Source organism: Lutjanus erythropterus, chromosome 12 (genome assembly GCF_056507025.1).
Source record: "Lutjanus erythropterus isolate fLutEry1 chromosome 12, fLutEry1.hap2, whole genome shotgun sequence".
NCBI lineage: Eukaryota > Metazoa > Chordata > Actinopteri > Lutjaniformes > Lutjanidae > Lutjanus > Lutjanus erythropterus.
The window spans coordinates 15,925,834-15,944,152 of NC_139328.1; the positions used below are offsets into that span (position 1 = coordinate 15,925,834).

Sequence of the window (18,319 nt, forward strand, 5' to 3'; positions counted from 1 at the left end):
ATGGGGGTTCCCCAATCTGAGGGCACTGTGAAAAGAGGAGCCATCACGATAGGCATCATGTGGGTCACCAGCCATTTATGAAAGCCCCTTTGTTGGGGACACTAAGCAGCAGACACCTATTGTGTCCAAGCCTACATAGAGGCGGTGACCCAAAAACAGCCTTCTTTTTCTGAGCCTAGGCTTATACCCATATGTAACGGGGTCTGCAAACACCAATGGCTCAAGTGAAAGACAGGGACAGATCAACGTTAAAGAAGGACATGAGGGGGAAAAGCATAATGTGTGCTACTTACATCTATTCAAAAAGTTGTCAATGCTCTTGTTTTTCCTCAGGGCAGGGAAGTCAAGGTCATACACCAGTGCATCCAAGCCATCCTGAGGGGAGAGGAGAAGGGTTAACATGCAGGCAAACAAAGCTGCAGTGTCTACTACTGCAGCGACAGTACAGACAACATGTAAAAGGCAAACACAGTGTCACATCAGGTTGTTGGTCTCTGTAGAACAGACATCTGCATTAAGCTAGCGGTGGACTTCCAGCCTGGATTACACTAATAATGTCTAGCAGGTGTTTGGCTTATTACAAATAAACAAACCCTTCAGTGCTACTGCAAACATTCACAGTTTAAGTGATTACTAAGAAATCCACTAAAGGATGTCAGAAGGGCAGTTGTGTCTTGCCATGGATAGAACTAAGATCAATTTATATTCACAAAATCATTCTTGTAAACCCATTAAATGCCGGTAGAAAATCACTAAAATCCATGCTGTGCATATATAAATGAATGAACAAACGTTCAAATTGGCTGAAATGATACCTAGGGATGAGGTGATGCTGATATCAGTATTGGTCACACACTGGCTAAACTCACTGGATCAGATAACAGAGGGGAAAAAGTATAATCCAAAACAATTAATTTAGCCTAAACTGTCACATAAATGTGCCTAAACACTGAGTAACATGCCGTAAAGAGAGATGTGTCTTGAGTAACACAGATGAGCAGAAAGAGTCGCGTGAACAGTAGTTTGAACATGAGTGAGAGCTGTCAGCAGCGCTGTCATCAAATCAGCTGTGTGAAGTTATTTTAATCTCATGGAAGAAAAAAAAGCAGAACAGCTGAGTGCAATTTATGAAAGTTCATTTTGAATGCCTGAATGGTGCTGACCAATCACAAATGCTGCTAAAAGCTCTGCGTGTGAAAAAATTCCAATAAAAAGAATCAGCAGTACTGCATACAGAGTCATGCTGTAGGCAATGTATTTCTTCCTTCATGGGGGTTCATTGTTTTTATATGGCTAGATGAAGCAAAGTGCATCCATACAAATGCATTATCAACAGCTCGGTTGTTTAAGACATGGAAAAAGATGGTTTTGGATTGGTACTGACAGATACACAAGGTTGCAATATCATTATTGAACATGGAAAAGATTTACTGAACCATTCCTACTGATATCTCAAGTACTCATGGTGTTTCTATAAAAGGCTGTAGCATCACTGACTGTAACAAAGCTAACAGCCAAAAGAGCTAATCAAACATGTCTGGTTTTATTGTTACGTTATTTTGCTGACAGTCATCCAGGTGAAAGTGCACATCTGTTCATGTGAGCATATGCATTCTGAGACAGGTTATGTCTGTCTTTTTTTCTGTGGGCTTATGACTCAGCTGCTGACCAGAGATGCCCTTATGAGCTATACTGCTGGAAAAGTTGAAGCCAGAAAGCAAAAGCAAAAAAGGTGTTTCAGATCTTTGTATTTCTAAAGCTCTTCTACAATAACATATGGGCAGGGTGGATTTTGGCTGGATGACCAAAAGCAGAATTTCCCACCCTGGTGACAGAGTTTCTAATAAAAGCAACTGAAGAAATGAAGTACCTTTTGATGAATGAGGCAAGTGGGTGGTGTCTAACAAGAACCGTACAGTGAAGTAAACTGTTTGACTTTAACACTTTAACACAGTGCTGCAACACCTAAAAGTTAGTCCCACCTCGCCACTATCAGATCCTTATTAAAATCCATTTTATGACAACTGTTAGCTGTATTGACGAGGTTAGGATTGATGTGTCTATAAATAAAATTAAACAGAACCAAGCATAAATACCCATTTCAAATCTTGCTGTGCAGCTATAACATTGGAATTCCAAGCTATAAACACACAGTACAGGCTAGATTGGCTCAGGCTAGGCAGCAGCATGGGTGCTGCAGGCGGGATTTAATCTAATCTTCCATAATCCAGAATGGCTGCAAGAAGACAGGCACACAAGCACTTGAACACAACACACTGTGCTGCATTCCCTGTAGCGGGTGCGAGCCAGATGTTGAAACTGAGCATCTTCTGACACTTTGCCATGGGTCACCTAGCCCATATTTTCTTTCTTCAAAAGGTCAGAGATAAATATTGCAGCAGATCTTAAATAAAGAACTTATTTTCTCCTGTTGACATAAGCTACTTATCTTTGAGCTTACTATGATTACAAGAATCTTGTCTTTCCTGTACCATGAATGATCTTCATTTAAATACTGACAGATTCCTTTTTGCATCTCCGAGCAAAACAATGATGACACATGGTGAATCAGCAGCTCAGACGAGTGAGGAATCCTCTTAAGTAACTCTGCTGCTCCTGCTCAGCAGTGGAGGTCAGGGCCATACCCCCCCTCTATGAGACATAAAACAAGTAAGCGCCCTGCGGGATGGGTGGAAGCAGGGGAAAAAGGCAGATGGGTGGGGAAAAGGAAAAATGGGAGGTGAAGAATGGCTGGTGGGAAGAACAAAAGTAACAGACATTCACAGGGACAGAATGTGGGAAATTAATAACAAGGTTGGTTGTGATCAACACACATGGCTGAGCTGGGAGCCATCATCTATTCAGCTTTAAGAGAGGAAAAAAAAAAAACTTAAAGTCAACTTCCAGGAAGGAGAATTTACACAAGACAGACCATAGGCTGGGAGAGAAAGGGGGCCTTGTTGGCCATACTGTATCCTTCCAGCCTGCAGTGGAAAAAAAGCCGAAGAACTGAGTCCTTCAGGACCCTAATCACAAGGCTCTGTGCTCCGCAATGCACGTTTGCATAACTTCCTGCCGCAGAGAACTCTGGACAGCCACAGTAACATTCCTTAACAGGACCGTACACGTCAGAGAGCTATTTTAGGTATGTGGCCAAACAAGTTCTCAACAAAAAGTGAAGGAAGGGAGGAAAAAAAATTCATCCCAAGTACAGAGTCACATAGTGAGCTTTATTTTCAATCAGCACTAGTGCAACACTACAGTTTGACGGAAGGGAGGAGGGAGTGGAGGGCTGGTGCATGTGGGGCTGGCTAGTCCAATAGAAGAACAAATGAAGGAAAAAACAAAGAAAAATCGGAAGACAGCCATGCTAAGACTCTTCTACTTAAACACCAGTGTGACAAAAGAAACAGGTTTTAGTGAGTGGAAAATCACGATGTAGCATAAAAAAAAACAAGAATGTAATTGCTTAATAAATAGAACAAAGTGGATTTAAGAAGCAAACTGTGCAACATTAAATTAGCTTTTTGAGGCAGTAAAATTGTTGCACAGGGTGTGTGAGCAGCAACTGTTCCAGTATGTGCATCTCTTCTGTGGTGTCAGCTGTCTACATGGAAAAAGGGACTGCATCGAGTTATTAGGGGGGAATTATATCCAGAAATACAGAGATGTTAGAAGTGGGTGACAAAGATTAAATACTCTTATTATTGGCCCATGTATTTTTTCATGTTCTCAATATACTGCATAAAGAAGCGAAGAAATGACCCTTCAGGTGGACCATCGTGGGACCTAACAAATGATTTTTTGAGCCCATTTGAATTGTCATGAATTACAATATATAATGTTTGTCAAAGTAAAGGAACATTTTACAAGTCAAGAAAGTGGCTGCACAAACTTCAGCACAAGACTGTGAAGATATGTAATTAGAATTAGATCACACACCCAAAAGTCACACAAGTGGCATCATGACTTTCTCCATCCAAAAGCTAATGTTAGCCACTGAAGCTACAATGCCTGTGTTTTGGTACTGGGACACAAGCAACGGGTCTTGTTTGTTCTTTTGTTTCCTGGCCAATAAAAGAAGCAGGAGTTACATGATAAAACACTTCAGGTAAGATAACAAAAAACAAGAAACACTGATGTTGGCGTTTATGAGGTGTATTGTGCAAGATGAGAGATGCAGTTCACTGAGCAGTTTCACATAACACTAAACTACAACAAACCTACCACAAACTGCTACTTTCTTGACTTGTAAAATTATTGCTTGTATTGACAAAAATTTTTCTCTAGCCACTGACTACCATTCATATTTTTTGTGAAGTAAGGTCCCATGGGGCACATTAGACATAAAGAGACTATAGTGATATAGTAGATTTTCTGTAAAAAACCAAATGAGAAACTATTTACAAATAAAGTGTCTGTTTTGGGCTATCTCAGCATATTTAATACCCGACACTGATGGTTAAAAATCATATACAAATCAGTTATTGCCAAAAACTCTGCTCACTGATTTGCAAGACTAGCTACCATGGCCTCCCAGTGTTATTAAAGTGATCTGCCACAGTACAAAAGTATGGCAATGAGTCTTCCCATGTAGACAAATTCAGATTCTCAAAGTCTAATTAGCTGTGTTTTCATCCAAATGTATCGCAAGATTTTAACCAAATTTTGAGTAAATCAGCACAATAAAAATGCAAATGAATGGTGGTTTCTCCAGTCAGAAAACCATCATTCCATTGTAGAGGAAGAGGGCGCAAGAACAACGGAAATACAACATTTCTATTTCATTTATTAATGTGAGGTATCTTACATCAGATCTACAAACAATGAAAAGACTGTGGGAGAGGTCAGTCATACGAGTTACATTTTCATCTCCCACTTTTTTTGCAAAGTTGAGAAAGTATTTTCGAATTTTGCCGTTTCCATCAACTTTTTCTTACGTGATACTTGAAAATTCTCATAGACAAACACTTATGACTATACAGCTACAGTCATATTGACCAACTCTACGATGCATAACTGAATGCCTCACACATTTGTGTTTTAGTATTTCATCTGCAATATCAAGCAGCCTCTTGTGTTTGTTTATTAGCACCTCTGCATTATGTGTAAAAACACCGTACACAAACAGAGGCAGGGTTATCAGGTTCAATATATAAATATGAAACATAACCTCTGCTGACTAGTTTGTAATCATTAAGGTTGGGGGTTAGCAACCAAACATCATCTGACTTCAGCTTCAGACCACTCTGCCACTGGGCCAGATGGAGCAGCCAGTAGCACCAACATGGCAACAAAAATGATTCAGGAAGACAGTAGCCAACTTCCACAGTTTAATGACTTGATGCGGTGCACAAACGGTTGAAAAAGGAAGCAAAGACACCCCAGCAATGCTGAAAAAAGGAGGAAGCAGGAGGATACTAAAGGACAATACCCACCCCAGTTTTCCCTGCTGCTCTCTGGCAAGAGATACACAAGTATCCACTGCCTTACCACAGACTACAGAGCAGCTTCTTTTCTGAGGCTTTGAGATTTCTCAATTCATTCTCCACACTCCACTATAAATAACATTTTATTTTTATGACTTCTTATTTTATTCAAGGATTGAAAAAGGGGGTGAACAAGGGATGTGGAGTACCCCATGCCTGTGTCCGTCTAAGGCCCCACAAACTAACTGACTAAATTTATCCCTAAAATAGAACTTACAAAATATTCAAACAATATACACTATTAGAAATGGAGGATGCAAAATTTACTTTTTTTTGTCCATTGTTCAAATTGCTTGTGAATGTTCAATTTTTTCCCCAATGCTGAGTGAAGCAAGTCTACCAGCCACTTGATTTTACCAGCATTTGGCTGGTAGCTGGTGCTAATTTTGTGCCCTGAGCCAACCCATGCATAAAATTAACTCAGTGCAACAAGCATTGGGCGGTAGCAGTCCACAGGCTATGTTTCATTATGTGGCAGTCTTGGGAAAAAAATTGCTGGGAAAACAAACCAGAGCTCACAGGACTCCATGTTATCCTATTTCTGCTGATGCTGCTTCAGCCAGAGGGCGACACATCCCTGGGATTACTAAATAATAATATGAAAAACCATCACATCACCCTATTAATGAAAACTGGTAATTATGTTTAAAAAAAATCTATAGTCATACAAAACACACAAGCCAGTGGTTGGCATTACATATGGTAATTATTTCTTTAAGCTTAAGGAAAGCAAAATCCACACACACACACAGCCGACACACAAGCTCTTTTCCAGACATTAAAGTCTGAGTTAAAATTTCCATGGGAGACTCAGCCACATCATCCCTTTCTGCATGCCAGCACAAGGCATGTGGACTGGCCTAAGTCGAGCCCTACTTCTCACTTCCTTTTCTGCCACCTCTTCAAGACAATATGCTTTCCACATGTGAGCAATTGTGCAGACGGACGTTCAGTTTGCCATGCAAATAAAGGCAGTTCCATTGCAGACTGAAGCCGTGTAAACACAAATGTGATCATACACGCCACTGAAGCCATTCAAAATGCAAAATACCACACTGCTTCCTCACAGGTACAAGCAGTCAGACAGAAATGGAAATCTAAGGGAATACATCCATCTGCTTTGGGATTTATCCAGTTGGCGCACTTTGAAATCCACCACTGAGAGATTCACTTGGTCCAAACTCCTTCTGCACGCTCCTGCTGTACATAATATCTACTGACAGGAAATCCCACTTACCTAGAAAGACTGCATATCTAACAACTCTACTGGATAAACAGCAATGACAGTGAACCCAGGGGTGGCAAAACAGGGGCATTCCATTTCCTTATGAGGTCCCTGTGAGCGAGAATCACTGTCACAAATGCTTTCATGTCAAAATATAATTGAGTTATTCCAACAGTGGAGAGCACTCACGAGTTTCCACTGACCGAGCTCCGGATTCTCAAGCAAAACTCCACAGTCCTGCCTTTGCTCTGCCCAGGATTCCTGACCTCATCCTGATAAATAACCACCTTTTATCCCATCAACTCAATCACTCCTACCATCTTGACTGGACAGGGGCTGCAGAATCCTATAAACGTGGGACAAACTGGGATTGTGGACCTTAATAAGATGAGAGAAAAGCATGACGCTGTATAGTTCAATGGGTGAATCCAAGGCAAAAGCATGCCATTATTAAAAGGCTGGATCATTTAAGTATGCATTCCTGCACATAATCAGTCAGTTGGGGGAATGCAGAGCTACAAATAGCTCAGCCAATTGTTGTTCCCATAGCTGAAGAGCTGAGGAGAGCAGTTTACAACTGACAGCCCTGAACCTTCCTGACAATAGGCACAGATCAAACACTATTACCGCTGCCACAAATACATGTTTTTCAACTCAAGGAAACCAAACAACCAAAGTAGTTTGTAGTTTTCCATAGTCTAGCCAAACAACTACTAATTACATATAGGCTACAGTTTACAGTAGTTTATTTTCAATAACATACCATAGGTTACTGAAGCGCTTTTTTGCTTTCTGGTAGCACACTATGAAAATCAAATACAGAAGTGAAACAAAAGTGAAGTAGATAATCCACCACAATGAGAATTCAGTCACTTTTTACTGTAGAGTTACTGTATACTGGCTTTGCAGGGTAAAAAGTTCATTCAAGGATGCTGCAACATCCAAGACTCCAGTATGAGTTTTCATATCAGTGTCTCCTGGCAGCTGCATTACCATCTGACATAACAGAAAAATATGACAAAGAAACAAATATATATCACAATAATATTACACATCTGCGTCAATCATCATAAATTGGTCTATAAATGAATTAGGGGTGTCATGATTCTCCAAATCCAAACATCAATTTGACTTTCAATATTAAAGTTACAGTTTGATTTTTCAAATACTGGGAGAATTACAGATTCTGCCTTTGATTTGTATTGTAGAAAGCTCATTTTGATAGATCTTTAGTTTTCTATTACAATTGTGACAGACATAGTATAAATGCTGTATAGGCTAAACCTTAATTTAGCATTAAAGGGCATCATTCTGCACACTTTTTTCAATGAATATGTCAGTGACAAAACAAAGCAGAAGCAAGCGACTGAACTGCACTGACATAACCTGAAAGCAACAGCTGCCTGGAAGGTCAATCAACCTACAATCTTACATTATGGTTTTATAAATGTCACCACGAATATTAAGTAATAGCAAATTATTTACAGTTCGCACCTTAACAGGTATAAACATTAAAAACCACTAGTATGGTTATTCAAAGCATTATGACGGTCATCTTGCACATTGCTTGTTGACTGTTTTTGTTGAATCTTTCAGTTATAAGTCACATAAAAAAAACTGCTTTTACCCTGTAAAAATGTCATGTAGTGTACATACTTTTGACTAAAAATCATTTCCCTCTGTCAAAACTGTGCAGATCTGTCTCAAGTCTAAATCCAAACACAGACTATAGCTGCATTATCAGTGCCAGCAGACAACACCTTGCAGGTAAGGTTTGTCCATTAAAGGCAAAGGTCACTAGAACAAGGCCAGGAACTCTACACAGGCAAGACGAGGACCGACTCTGGCAGCTGTAGGTAGTTATGACTGAACACCGTCTCTCTGCGTGTACATAAGGTCTTCATGGACAGCTTTTAGCAGACTCTGTTTGTTTTCTATATGATAGTTTCCTTTAAATGTCTAAACTCTTAGAATTGAATTTTACTTGAAACAGTGAACTTGCTGACATTCATTGACATTCTGACTGTAAGGGACCATAACTGGAGCTAAAAGGGGAAAAAAAAAACTTGATGTTTCACACTAGCAATTTTATTATTCCATTGCTTCGTTGCCACACAGCACAACTCAGAAATAAGTAGTAATAAGCACCTCCTTAAATTAATCTATAAAGATATTGTGTGGCAAAATCTAATTTGAGTGGCAAATATTAGCAGGCAAATACTGCAAATGTGATTTTAACACATTCATTAACTAATTTATTCAATAAAGCAAGTGTTTCTTATTCATTAGCTCATAGCTACAACACTCTAGCATGAATGAGACCCACTACATAAACTGTCCACCTTACAGTGTTGTTAATTCAGCAATTAAAGCTTATTCAACTATTATCCTAAATCACATAAAAATAAGAGCATCCACCCTAACATGTACATGCAGCATTCACACAGTAAATCACTGTCTACAGATCTGGTTTACTGGCCTTGCAGTTTCCTGTAATTACTCTTATTACAGATGTAGAGTCCAAATAACAGATGAAAGAAGGATCAAAACACAGAGAAGCTAATGTACCCCAAGTGTCAAAGTAAGAACAAAGGCTGCACCAGGAAGCTTTTATGCATCTCAAACAGAGGCAAAGCCCTTGCAAAACAAGTTCCAACATATCAACTTAACCATTCTGATTTAAATGATCAACAGAATCCACCATTGAAGGATAAAAAAAACAGGAATTTCTATTCAGTATTGTCACAAATTGATACTTTTCAGACACTCCAATTAAGGTGAGTATCTCCAATCCAAACATATGATTTTGATTGATTTGATTTGATAAATTAATTTGATGCAAGATGCTGTTTGTTGCCAAAAGAAAAACAAATATGGACAATGTCAAGACCTTTAATGTCAGCGAGCTTTCACCTGACAATGTCAGGAATTCTGTCTGTTGAGATTGGCTCTTTTGAAGCCTGGCTCGAGCACAATGATTGGGAGGGGGCAGCCAGTCCAGATAAGACACTCTTCTCTTCTGGCAGGATTTATTTAGGGGGTGAAGATAAGGACAACGGGGTTGGAAAACTGTGCTCAATAGGCCAGCCCAAGGCTGAGTGGTAAGGTGCAGGGCAAATGTCACAATCACACAACACAGACCAGGCTTCTATGGGGAAAAATGTATAATCCCACCTACACTTCAGACATACAGCAATGCCAGCTCAAGACTCAGGTACAGAAACATGGCCAGTAAAAGGCCTGCATTGTGCATTCTGATGGAATCTATTACTCATAGCCAAGCATGTTGGCTGCTTTATGAGTTAAATGTCCTGATTCACGGCATTCAGAAACATGAGTCTTCAGTCCACATAATTTTGGTTTATGGGTAGAGAGCAGAGCCCACACCCAGCTACCTCAGAGCTGCCTGCCTGCTCTCAACTCTCTCCAGACGTGCAGAATGGCTCTGGGACACACAGGGAACTCCAGGCCAGTCAAAGACAAGAGGTTATTTGATTAGCATGGAATTTTATTAAGCTGTGGGTGGAGTTGCATGGTGGCAGGGAGAGCCTCAGCAAAAGGCCTCCATTCATTGATCCGGCGAGATCGCAGAAAAGGGGAAAAAAGAGGAACAACACCCTTGTGTGTGTGGCTGCCAGCAGGAACAGTCCCCACAGCTTTTTGCCATTAAAAATGCAGAGTGTGTGCACTTTTAGGTGAGTTTAATTACCTCTTTCTGAAACAAAAAAGACAGCTATCTACAGCAGCCTATACACAAACACTTCAAGTTGGGTGTGTGTGGGTTGGGTTTTAGGACAAGCCCCTTTCCCAAAACAGTTTCCCTGATGTTCTTTTGCTTGGCAAGTCGGTCTGCCTGCTGGTATGTCCCATATCACACAACCAAGATACGGGACTCATTAGTCAAAGAGTATGACTGTCATTACTTATAATGAAACAACTGTATACAGGAATCCAGAACTACCAGTCATTCCTTGTTAGTTAAAGCAGTGAACCCTAAGTGAAAAGTCAGGTGTACCAGAAAATACAAAAAGTAGGTACCAAGGTCAGTCCCTTGAAAATCAGGTCAAAATGTTCCATCCAATTATCCACATAAAATTTAGTTTCATGACACTATATCTGAGTGCAACTGCACCCATGAGTCACCAAGAGCCAAATCCTTGTGAAAACACTGAGTGCAACTGTGTCACCCAAGCCGAGAGCCTTCTGATATCAACAAACACTTGACACAACAACATCCCCTTGGCATCCACTCCATGGTGAGTCAGTTCCTGGGATTGCCGCACGTAACAAAAACCCATGAAGGTGTTGCTTCAGGGTTTAGCACGTGGCAGCAGCCGCCTTCTTCCCTCAGACATGAGAGTCACTTCATGACTTGTCACCCATAGACAGGAAGCAGCCTGAGCAAACTCGGGCCAACAGGTGTACTGATGCAGCTGGAGGCCTGCAGGTTAGAACAAGCTTGCAGGCAGCCTATCACTTCAAAATGAAGCTTAGATAAGTAAATCTAGACAAAACAGCACACCAGCCTCACCTCCCACTTGCTAATGATCTAAATAGGCACATAAGTGACATTACAATCCATTATCAGTTTGGTGACACGGAAATGATACAGATTTAAAAGCATGATTTGTTTTAACTAGCCTGACTAAAACTAAGCTGACAAAGTGTCTGTATTGTGGAGAACAGAAGCATGGTTGCCATCTGTCAGTCTATTTTAGTTACCATTGCTTTCTAATTAGTTAGACTCATTTAGTGAAGCTAGATTATCAAGTACTGACAGTAGATCACAGATAAACAACAACCCTACCACTTAAAAACAACAGTTTTGTTGTTTTAGGTTGAAAGTTTTTCACAGTATTTGACTGTAGGATACCAGAGTTTCAAAGAGCTGATTGTCTTCTTTTTGTAAACTCTTAATAGTACAGACAATATATGACATGACCCCACACAAATTATAAAAGGAACACTTTCATCTGTTCCAGTCTCATAAATGTGTCATTTATGACATGTCAAAAGTCTTAAGAAATCCAAGTGGGGGGAAATATCTGAAAATACAGAAATCAGCAATGCCACAGTTTTCTACTGGTACTCATGTTAAAAAAAATGTGTCTTCTTGTCTGATGTCAACACAAAGGTTTCAGTCCTTGTCAAAAAGAGTGTTTTTACATGACAGGGAGTTGAATGCAGTACAGTGTGTGAGTGCAAAAGGAAATTCTTAAGCCTTAGATGCATAAGTGGGTCAGACTGACCAGGTGGGTTAGTTTTTTGTTGTTGTTGTTGTTTGTTTTGCTATACCTTTGAAATGAAAACATGTTTTACTTAAAAGTTAACACACTTGACTTTACATTCATCATTGCCAACATATATGTTGATTAATGCCTATATAGGCAATCACAAATATTTTAAAAGCAATACAAAAGGGTTGTTTTAAGTGATATCTAGATAATTGCTTTAAATATATGTTAATCAATGCATGAGTGCCAATTTATGTTCCCTTGTGTACAAGTATACTTACACTGTAATGTTGAGAATTACATTATTATTTTAGGAAGCAAAAAAGTGGTACCAGGGTTATGGCTGGGCAATATACTGATATTATATTAATACTATGATATGAGACCAGATACAGTATTATAATATGGTTATTGTTGTATCGTGATATGGCATAAGTGTTGTCTTTCCGTGAGTTTTAATTGCTGCATTATAGTAAAGTGGTAATCGTCTTAATTTAGCAGACTGCTCTGGCTGTTGTATTATTTGCTTTTACCCACTTAGCCATTACGTCTACATTACTGATGATCTTACAGAAAAAAATTCTAATGGTGTTAATATTTTGTGAATGCACAAATAGTCCAGACAACATTGTCACAACACAGATATTGAGATATTTGGTCAAAAATATTGTGATTTAATTTTGTCAATATCTCCACAATAAATATTATGGCAAAATTTACTTAAGGTAGCAATAAAATTGTCCCTGTCTATGTTTTATTATTAAATATGATGTTTTTGGATCAATATTACAGCTGAAATAATGTTTATGTTGCATTTTACTGTTGCAGATGTTTAAAATCAAGCAAATTTTACTACTTTACATACTGTTGGCTAGTTTAAACTGCAGCAATGCATCATATTCTATAAGATCAACTTATGTTTGTGCTAATTTAGAATTTACACTATGTTTCTTTGGAGAAAGTGTATTTCAAGGTATATATATATAGTGGAACTGCCTAAAAATATCTTTGCATTATTTATAAGCCATACAGCCTGGCCAATGTTCATTCCTGCATCACAATTTTTATTTTCCCTAGAAAAAAAGACTATTAAAATCGTGATGTGACATTTGTTGGATTCTGTACCCTACAAACATGTTTTCTCACATTCAAAGACAATATTTGTAGGTAAGGTTATCTCTGCAGCACTACAGTAATTCACTATAAGGCTGTTTTGTCATACATTTTTCCTTTATCAAAAGATTGCATCTTCTGTAATTTGAATATTGCACTTGCCAATATTGTGATTTTCATAATATTTCAATTAACTGTGCAATCTTTGTCAATCTTAGTTAAGAAACTACCACTTTGATCTCTTAGAACCTTTTATGTTAAAGAGACTTCTATGAGTAATAAATATTTGTCATATTTTCTGTTAGAGACAGTACTCTACATGCATTTTCACATAAAATCCCTGAACTAAAAAGGCATTTTTAATGTTTGATGATACCAAATCCGTTGTGTGTGTTTATGTTGCAGTTTGTGTGAGGCTGACCCACACTTCTAGCTAAAATACGTGACTATAATACATACACGATCCCACACACAGGTGTTTGAACTTGATCAAGCATGTGAGCCAAATTGGCCTGTCTGTCGGCGTCAATATCAGCACATTCCTTCAGTGACAATCGAGACGACTTGTTGGTTGGAAAGAATTTCTGCTCCAAGGAGTAGACTGACCCCGAACGGTTGACTCGCTAGCATGCGTAGCCTGCTAGCACGCTACAAACTTACCAGAAGACAATCCGTGTTTATTTCTGACTTTGGGTCCTTCAACATGGCATCGATTTTTTCAAACCGAGCCTCCATACTTTCCCCGGCAGACATTTTTGCTGTTAAACTCAGTCCCGGTGTTGGGTTGTGAACAAAAACAGCTCACTGGCGAGGCAGACGGCTGGCTAGCTAGCTTTAGCAGCCAGCAGTAGCTAGCTAGCCAAATGTTCCTTTCTTCGTGTGAACTTTACACCGCACTTCAAAGAAAATGCATCGTTCTCCTCAGGCTTTGACACACGATGAAACGTTTAAGGTTGCGCTGAATGTACAAAAGCCACATTTTCAGAGTCGAAAGCGGTTTTCCCAGTATGAGTGGCGAACAACTTCAGTGGCAAAAGATAAATGCGGCGACAGATTAGTCAACCTCCGCAGGATGCCACTGAGGATAATGGCTTAAAATGTTGGTGCATCCAAACAAAAGGCAATTAAAACTTCAATGTAATGTCTCTTTCTAAAGCATAGTTTGTGGGAAGGTTAGTCCAGGCCCGTTCCCATATCTGTGCCAGGCCCCTTGCAGAAAACGACAATAGAATCTGACAGCTCAAAAGTAGAAGTGGTGGGAAAAAAAACTTCTGCTTCTTCCAAATTTCGATCAGTTTAAACACGGAGTCGTTACAACGTTTAACGGCAGTCCTCCCGCTGCAGCCCGTGCACTGTCACTGACCGTCGATCGTTTCCCGTCCAAACGACCTTAACTCTCAGTCTGAAGACAGATTAATCGGGTTTTCATGTGTGTTAGTTTTCGGAAAAAAAAACAGCAGACGATGCCCGATTTTCTCCCACAGCCTGACCAACATGTCCGCCTTCCTGTTCAAACCCCGGAGAAGCAACTTCAAAATGTCAAGTACTGCGCATGCGCCCTGCTGAGGCGCATTCAAAGAGTTCACAGACTGCGGTGGCAACATGTTGCTGTTCACAAACGTTACAATGTGAACGGTGGGATTTCATTGAAAAGGTACCATCAGTGGGGGACAACGTTAAGAAAAAGAACCATTAACATTCATTATTAAAGTTTCCAAACGTTCAAATGTTCTATTCTATTCTATTCGATTCTATATTATATTATATTATATTATATTATATTATATTATATTATATTATATTACATTATATTATTTTATATTGTTATAATATAACAGTATTGCCAAAGCAGTAATGATACAATGAAAAGGGTAGTACAAATAGATTCATTTCAATAATGATATTAGCGAAAACAACATTTATATATTATTATTATTATTATTATTATTATTATTATTATTATTATTATTATTATTTTATTCTATTTTATTAACTTATTTATTATTTTATTATTTATTTGAAAAAATATATCTACATGAGTTGGTTCTGAACCACGATATTCTATTCTAGTCTGTGATATGATGTATTCATATGGATTACCTCTGATTCTGACTGGTTCTAAAATGGGTTATTCTATTGCACTGTGTTCGATTCAGTAATGTAAATTTCTCACATGGACTGCTGGTACTCTTGTTTCATAATTAATGGAATTAATTAAAGTAATGTAAATATTCATAAGCATTACTTATGCTCTTGGTTTAGTTGTGAGCTATAAATGAATTCTATGCTTAATAATAGTTTGTTTTATTTTATTTCTATGACTTATTATTATATTATTATTAGCCTCACATTGTATTGTGAGTAGCAGAATAGGAAACTACTATTTGATCTTGTTATACAATCCTGTATAATGATAAATATACCTTTTAGCCTGTTCTATTTTGCTCAGTAATGTAAAGTATTTGTATGGGTGAGCTTGCTCTCAGTTCTCATTCATATTGCCCATTCTATTCTTTTCTGTACTATTGAGTATCCAAATTATCCATGTAGGTTAACTCTTGCTTCAGAACCACATTTACTGTAAACATTCTGTTCTATTCTGTTCTACTCTTTTCTACACCATTGTATTTATCACATCGCTATTCATACCATTATCCAGGATAGCTGTTGTTGTCAGTTATATGAAAAGGTCATATGGTCACCACTGACATCTAGACGCATCAGCATACCTGTGTTTTCATTTATAAGGCCATGTTGTCTAAATTGGCAAGATATTTTACATCCTGTTGAGCTAAGAGTAAACAACCACAACGCCATCACAGGATCAGTTCTCTCTTAAAGTTCCTCATACCAACTTTGAACAGGGGAACACAGTTTCCAGTTCTATTAAATTTACTGCAAAACAAACTGAAGCTAGAGACACATCTATGGGTCATTAAAATAAAATGTGTTATTGTTTTGACTTGATATGTCTATCAGTGTATCCAAGATTTGTGTTTCTTGCCAAAGAGATCTCTATCTCAATGAGACCTGAATGCGTAAATCTTAAATAGCCTAAATCTAACTGTTGGGCAGTTATTCATATGGGTGCTCTTGGTATGGGCCATAATAAAAATTAGTCATGTGGCCTTCCAAAGGTCTTGAACAGAAAATCTGCTTTCCTAGTCCCACAGTAGCTTGCACTGACTGTTACTGTAAATAACAATAAAAGCGAACCATACTCTCTAAGATATGTGAGAATATTAGCATTGTTGGTGAGGACAAGTGTAAGGTTTATGATACCAGGTCCAATAAGGTCAGCATTCACTTGAGCCCAGTTATTTTTGGGAAGCCAGTTGCCACAGGCTAATCATCTTTTCTGGCTTTACTGCAGTGATTTAAAAGTCAGTCTTCAGGTAACATAGATTAATTTCCCTCAGTTGAGCCCTCATTTTGTCTTTTCTTCTCACAATTTGGTGGTGGAGAAGAAAAATAACCTTTTAGTCTATCTATTAACTGTTTATTTGTCTTCTGGGATCACATAGTTAGATCTCTGAATGAACAAATGACAAACAGGAAATGCTTTGAGAATCTGCTGTCAGCTGCTCCCTGGAGAATGACAGCTGGTCCAAACTATGGCTTATTTGACTATAAGATATATCCGCCCATTCTATCTATCTGTCTATCTGTCTATCTATCTATCTATCTATCTATCTATCTATCTATCTATCTATCTATCTATCTATCTATCTATCTATCTATCATGCATACTTAAAATTTTATCTCAATCATTTTGGATCATTTTAGTCTAACATTCTCTAAACTGTAAGTACAATTGTCACAACTGTTTCCTGGGACATAATAACTCTATTGCATGCTTGCAAAAGTAAGTAAGTAAGTAAGTAAGTAACCCACCTAAAAAAAAATCATTCATGTTTCAAAACCAAGTGTTTGTTTCATTAAATTGGCCAGTGCCACCAAAATGTAAAGTTGTTTTGTCACCGTGTGAGCCGGACTGGTCAAAATTATTTATGATGTAGATGGTTTTTCATCATGACAGTCAATCCTGAAAATGTCTCTCGGTGTACAAATCTCTGTTTTGTTATACTTTTTGTTGACACACTGACTGTCTACTCTACTATGCAAGTTTGTAGTGTTTTTGTCCATCTGAATGTATCACACTGAGTTTTTAGATTCAAATTTCAGTTTGTAGTAGACAGAAAAAGGATACACACATTTCATTCTATCCTCCTACACATTTGTATAGTCAGTCTATTTGTTAAGCAGTGTGTTACATGTAGCGGTGAATACGGAGGTGAGTAAACTACAGTTTACAGTTTATAGTTTGAAAATAGATGAGTTAACTCTCAGTGGTATTTCATACAGGTGATAAACTGAATTTACTTGGGTTGACCCCCCACTACACCCCTGGTTACAAGTACTGCGAACAGAAAATTCACCTTTGATCTTTCACGTAAAGTCATATACAGGGGACAGAAAAATGTCTCACTGTCACCTGGCAGCTCATTTGCCAATTATACATATATGTCCAACAGATTTTGATAACTGAAAGGATTGTTTTGCATGCGATGGTTCAAACGATGAAAAACTGTTTAGAAACTGTGAAGAGTTTGAAAATTTAACTGAGAATCAACTCATCAGTTCTGATCAGGAGGTCATGTGCAAGTGGTTATTGACAAATCTGTAGACAGTTGTACTTTTTTTTTTTTTTTTGCACACATTTGCCAGGATGTGTGCAATTTGCCTCAATGAATGAAAAATTCCAATCTGCTGTGAACAACAAACTAATTGTTCTCAGAACTGAATTAACGTACAATGTAATTCTCATTTGAGAACTGAGTCAAAGCAAATCATAGATATGTTTTATACGTCTGTACATTAAGTGTGTCTTAGATCAGTGGTCAGCACAGAGCAAACAGTCAGTGCAGGAATACACAGGGAATGTGATAAACTATCTAAATGCTTGCCCTTTCTGATACATAATAGAAATATTTGCTACATCTTGCTACATAATAACTGTGTAACTACTTCTTAATGTAATCTAATAATAGCCTAATATAAAATTAATGACCGTAGGGACATGCATACTTAAAAAAAAAAAAAAAAAAAGACTTATGCTCTCTTGCTCACTTTTTTCGTTGTTCAACGTGTCACCCAACAGAGGGCGCTGGTCTACAACTTTTATGATGAGAACTCAACTGTTCAGAAGCTTGAGGACCATGATCTTGACTTTAATGGCACTGAAATATTTACTGAAC

General features: G+C 38.3%; 1 protein-coding gene across 4 annotated transcripts in view; it reads right to left on the reverse strand.

Annotated features, from left to right (window-relative positions):
• rock1 (Rho-associated, coiled-coil containing protein kinase 1) overlaps positions 1 to 14,594 on the reverse strand; it is a 40,951-nt gene extending 26,357 nt beyond the window's left edge. For 3 of the 4 annotated variants that reach the window (XM_084731455.1, XM_084731454.1, XM_084731453.1), the window contains exons 1-2: positions 13,722 to 14,593; positions 294 to 375 (exon numbers count right to left, since the gene is read on the reverse strand). In XM_084731455.1, the coding sequence (XP_084587581.1) occupies positions 294 to 375; positions 13,722 to 13,814 (175 nt within the window). In that variant the 5' untranslated portion in view covers positions 13,815 to 14,593. Of the gene's footprint in view, positions 1 to 293; positions 376 to 13,721 lie in introns of all 4 variants that reach the window. The other variant, XM_084731456.1, reaches the window with a different exon arrangement.
• Positions 14,595 to 18,319: the final 3,725 nt, after the last annotated feature.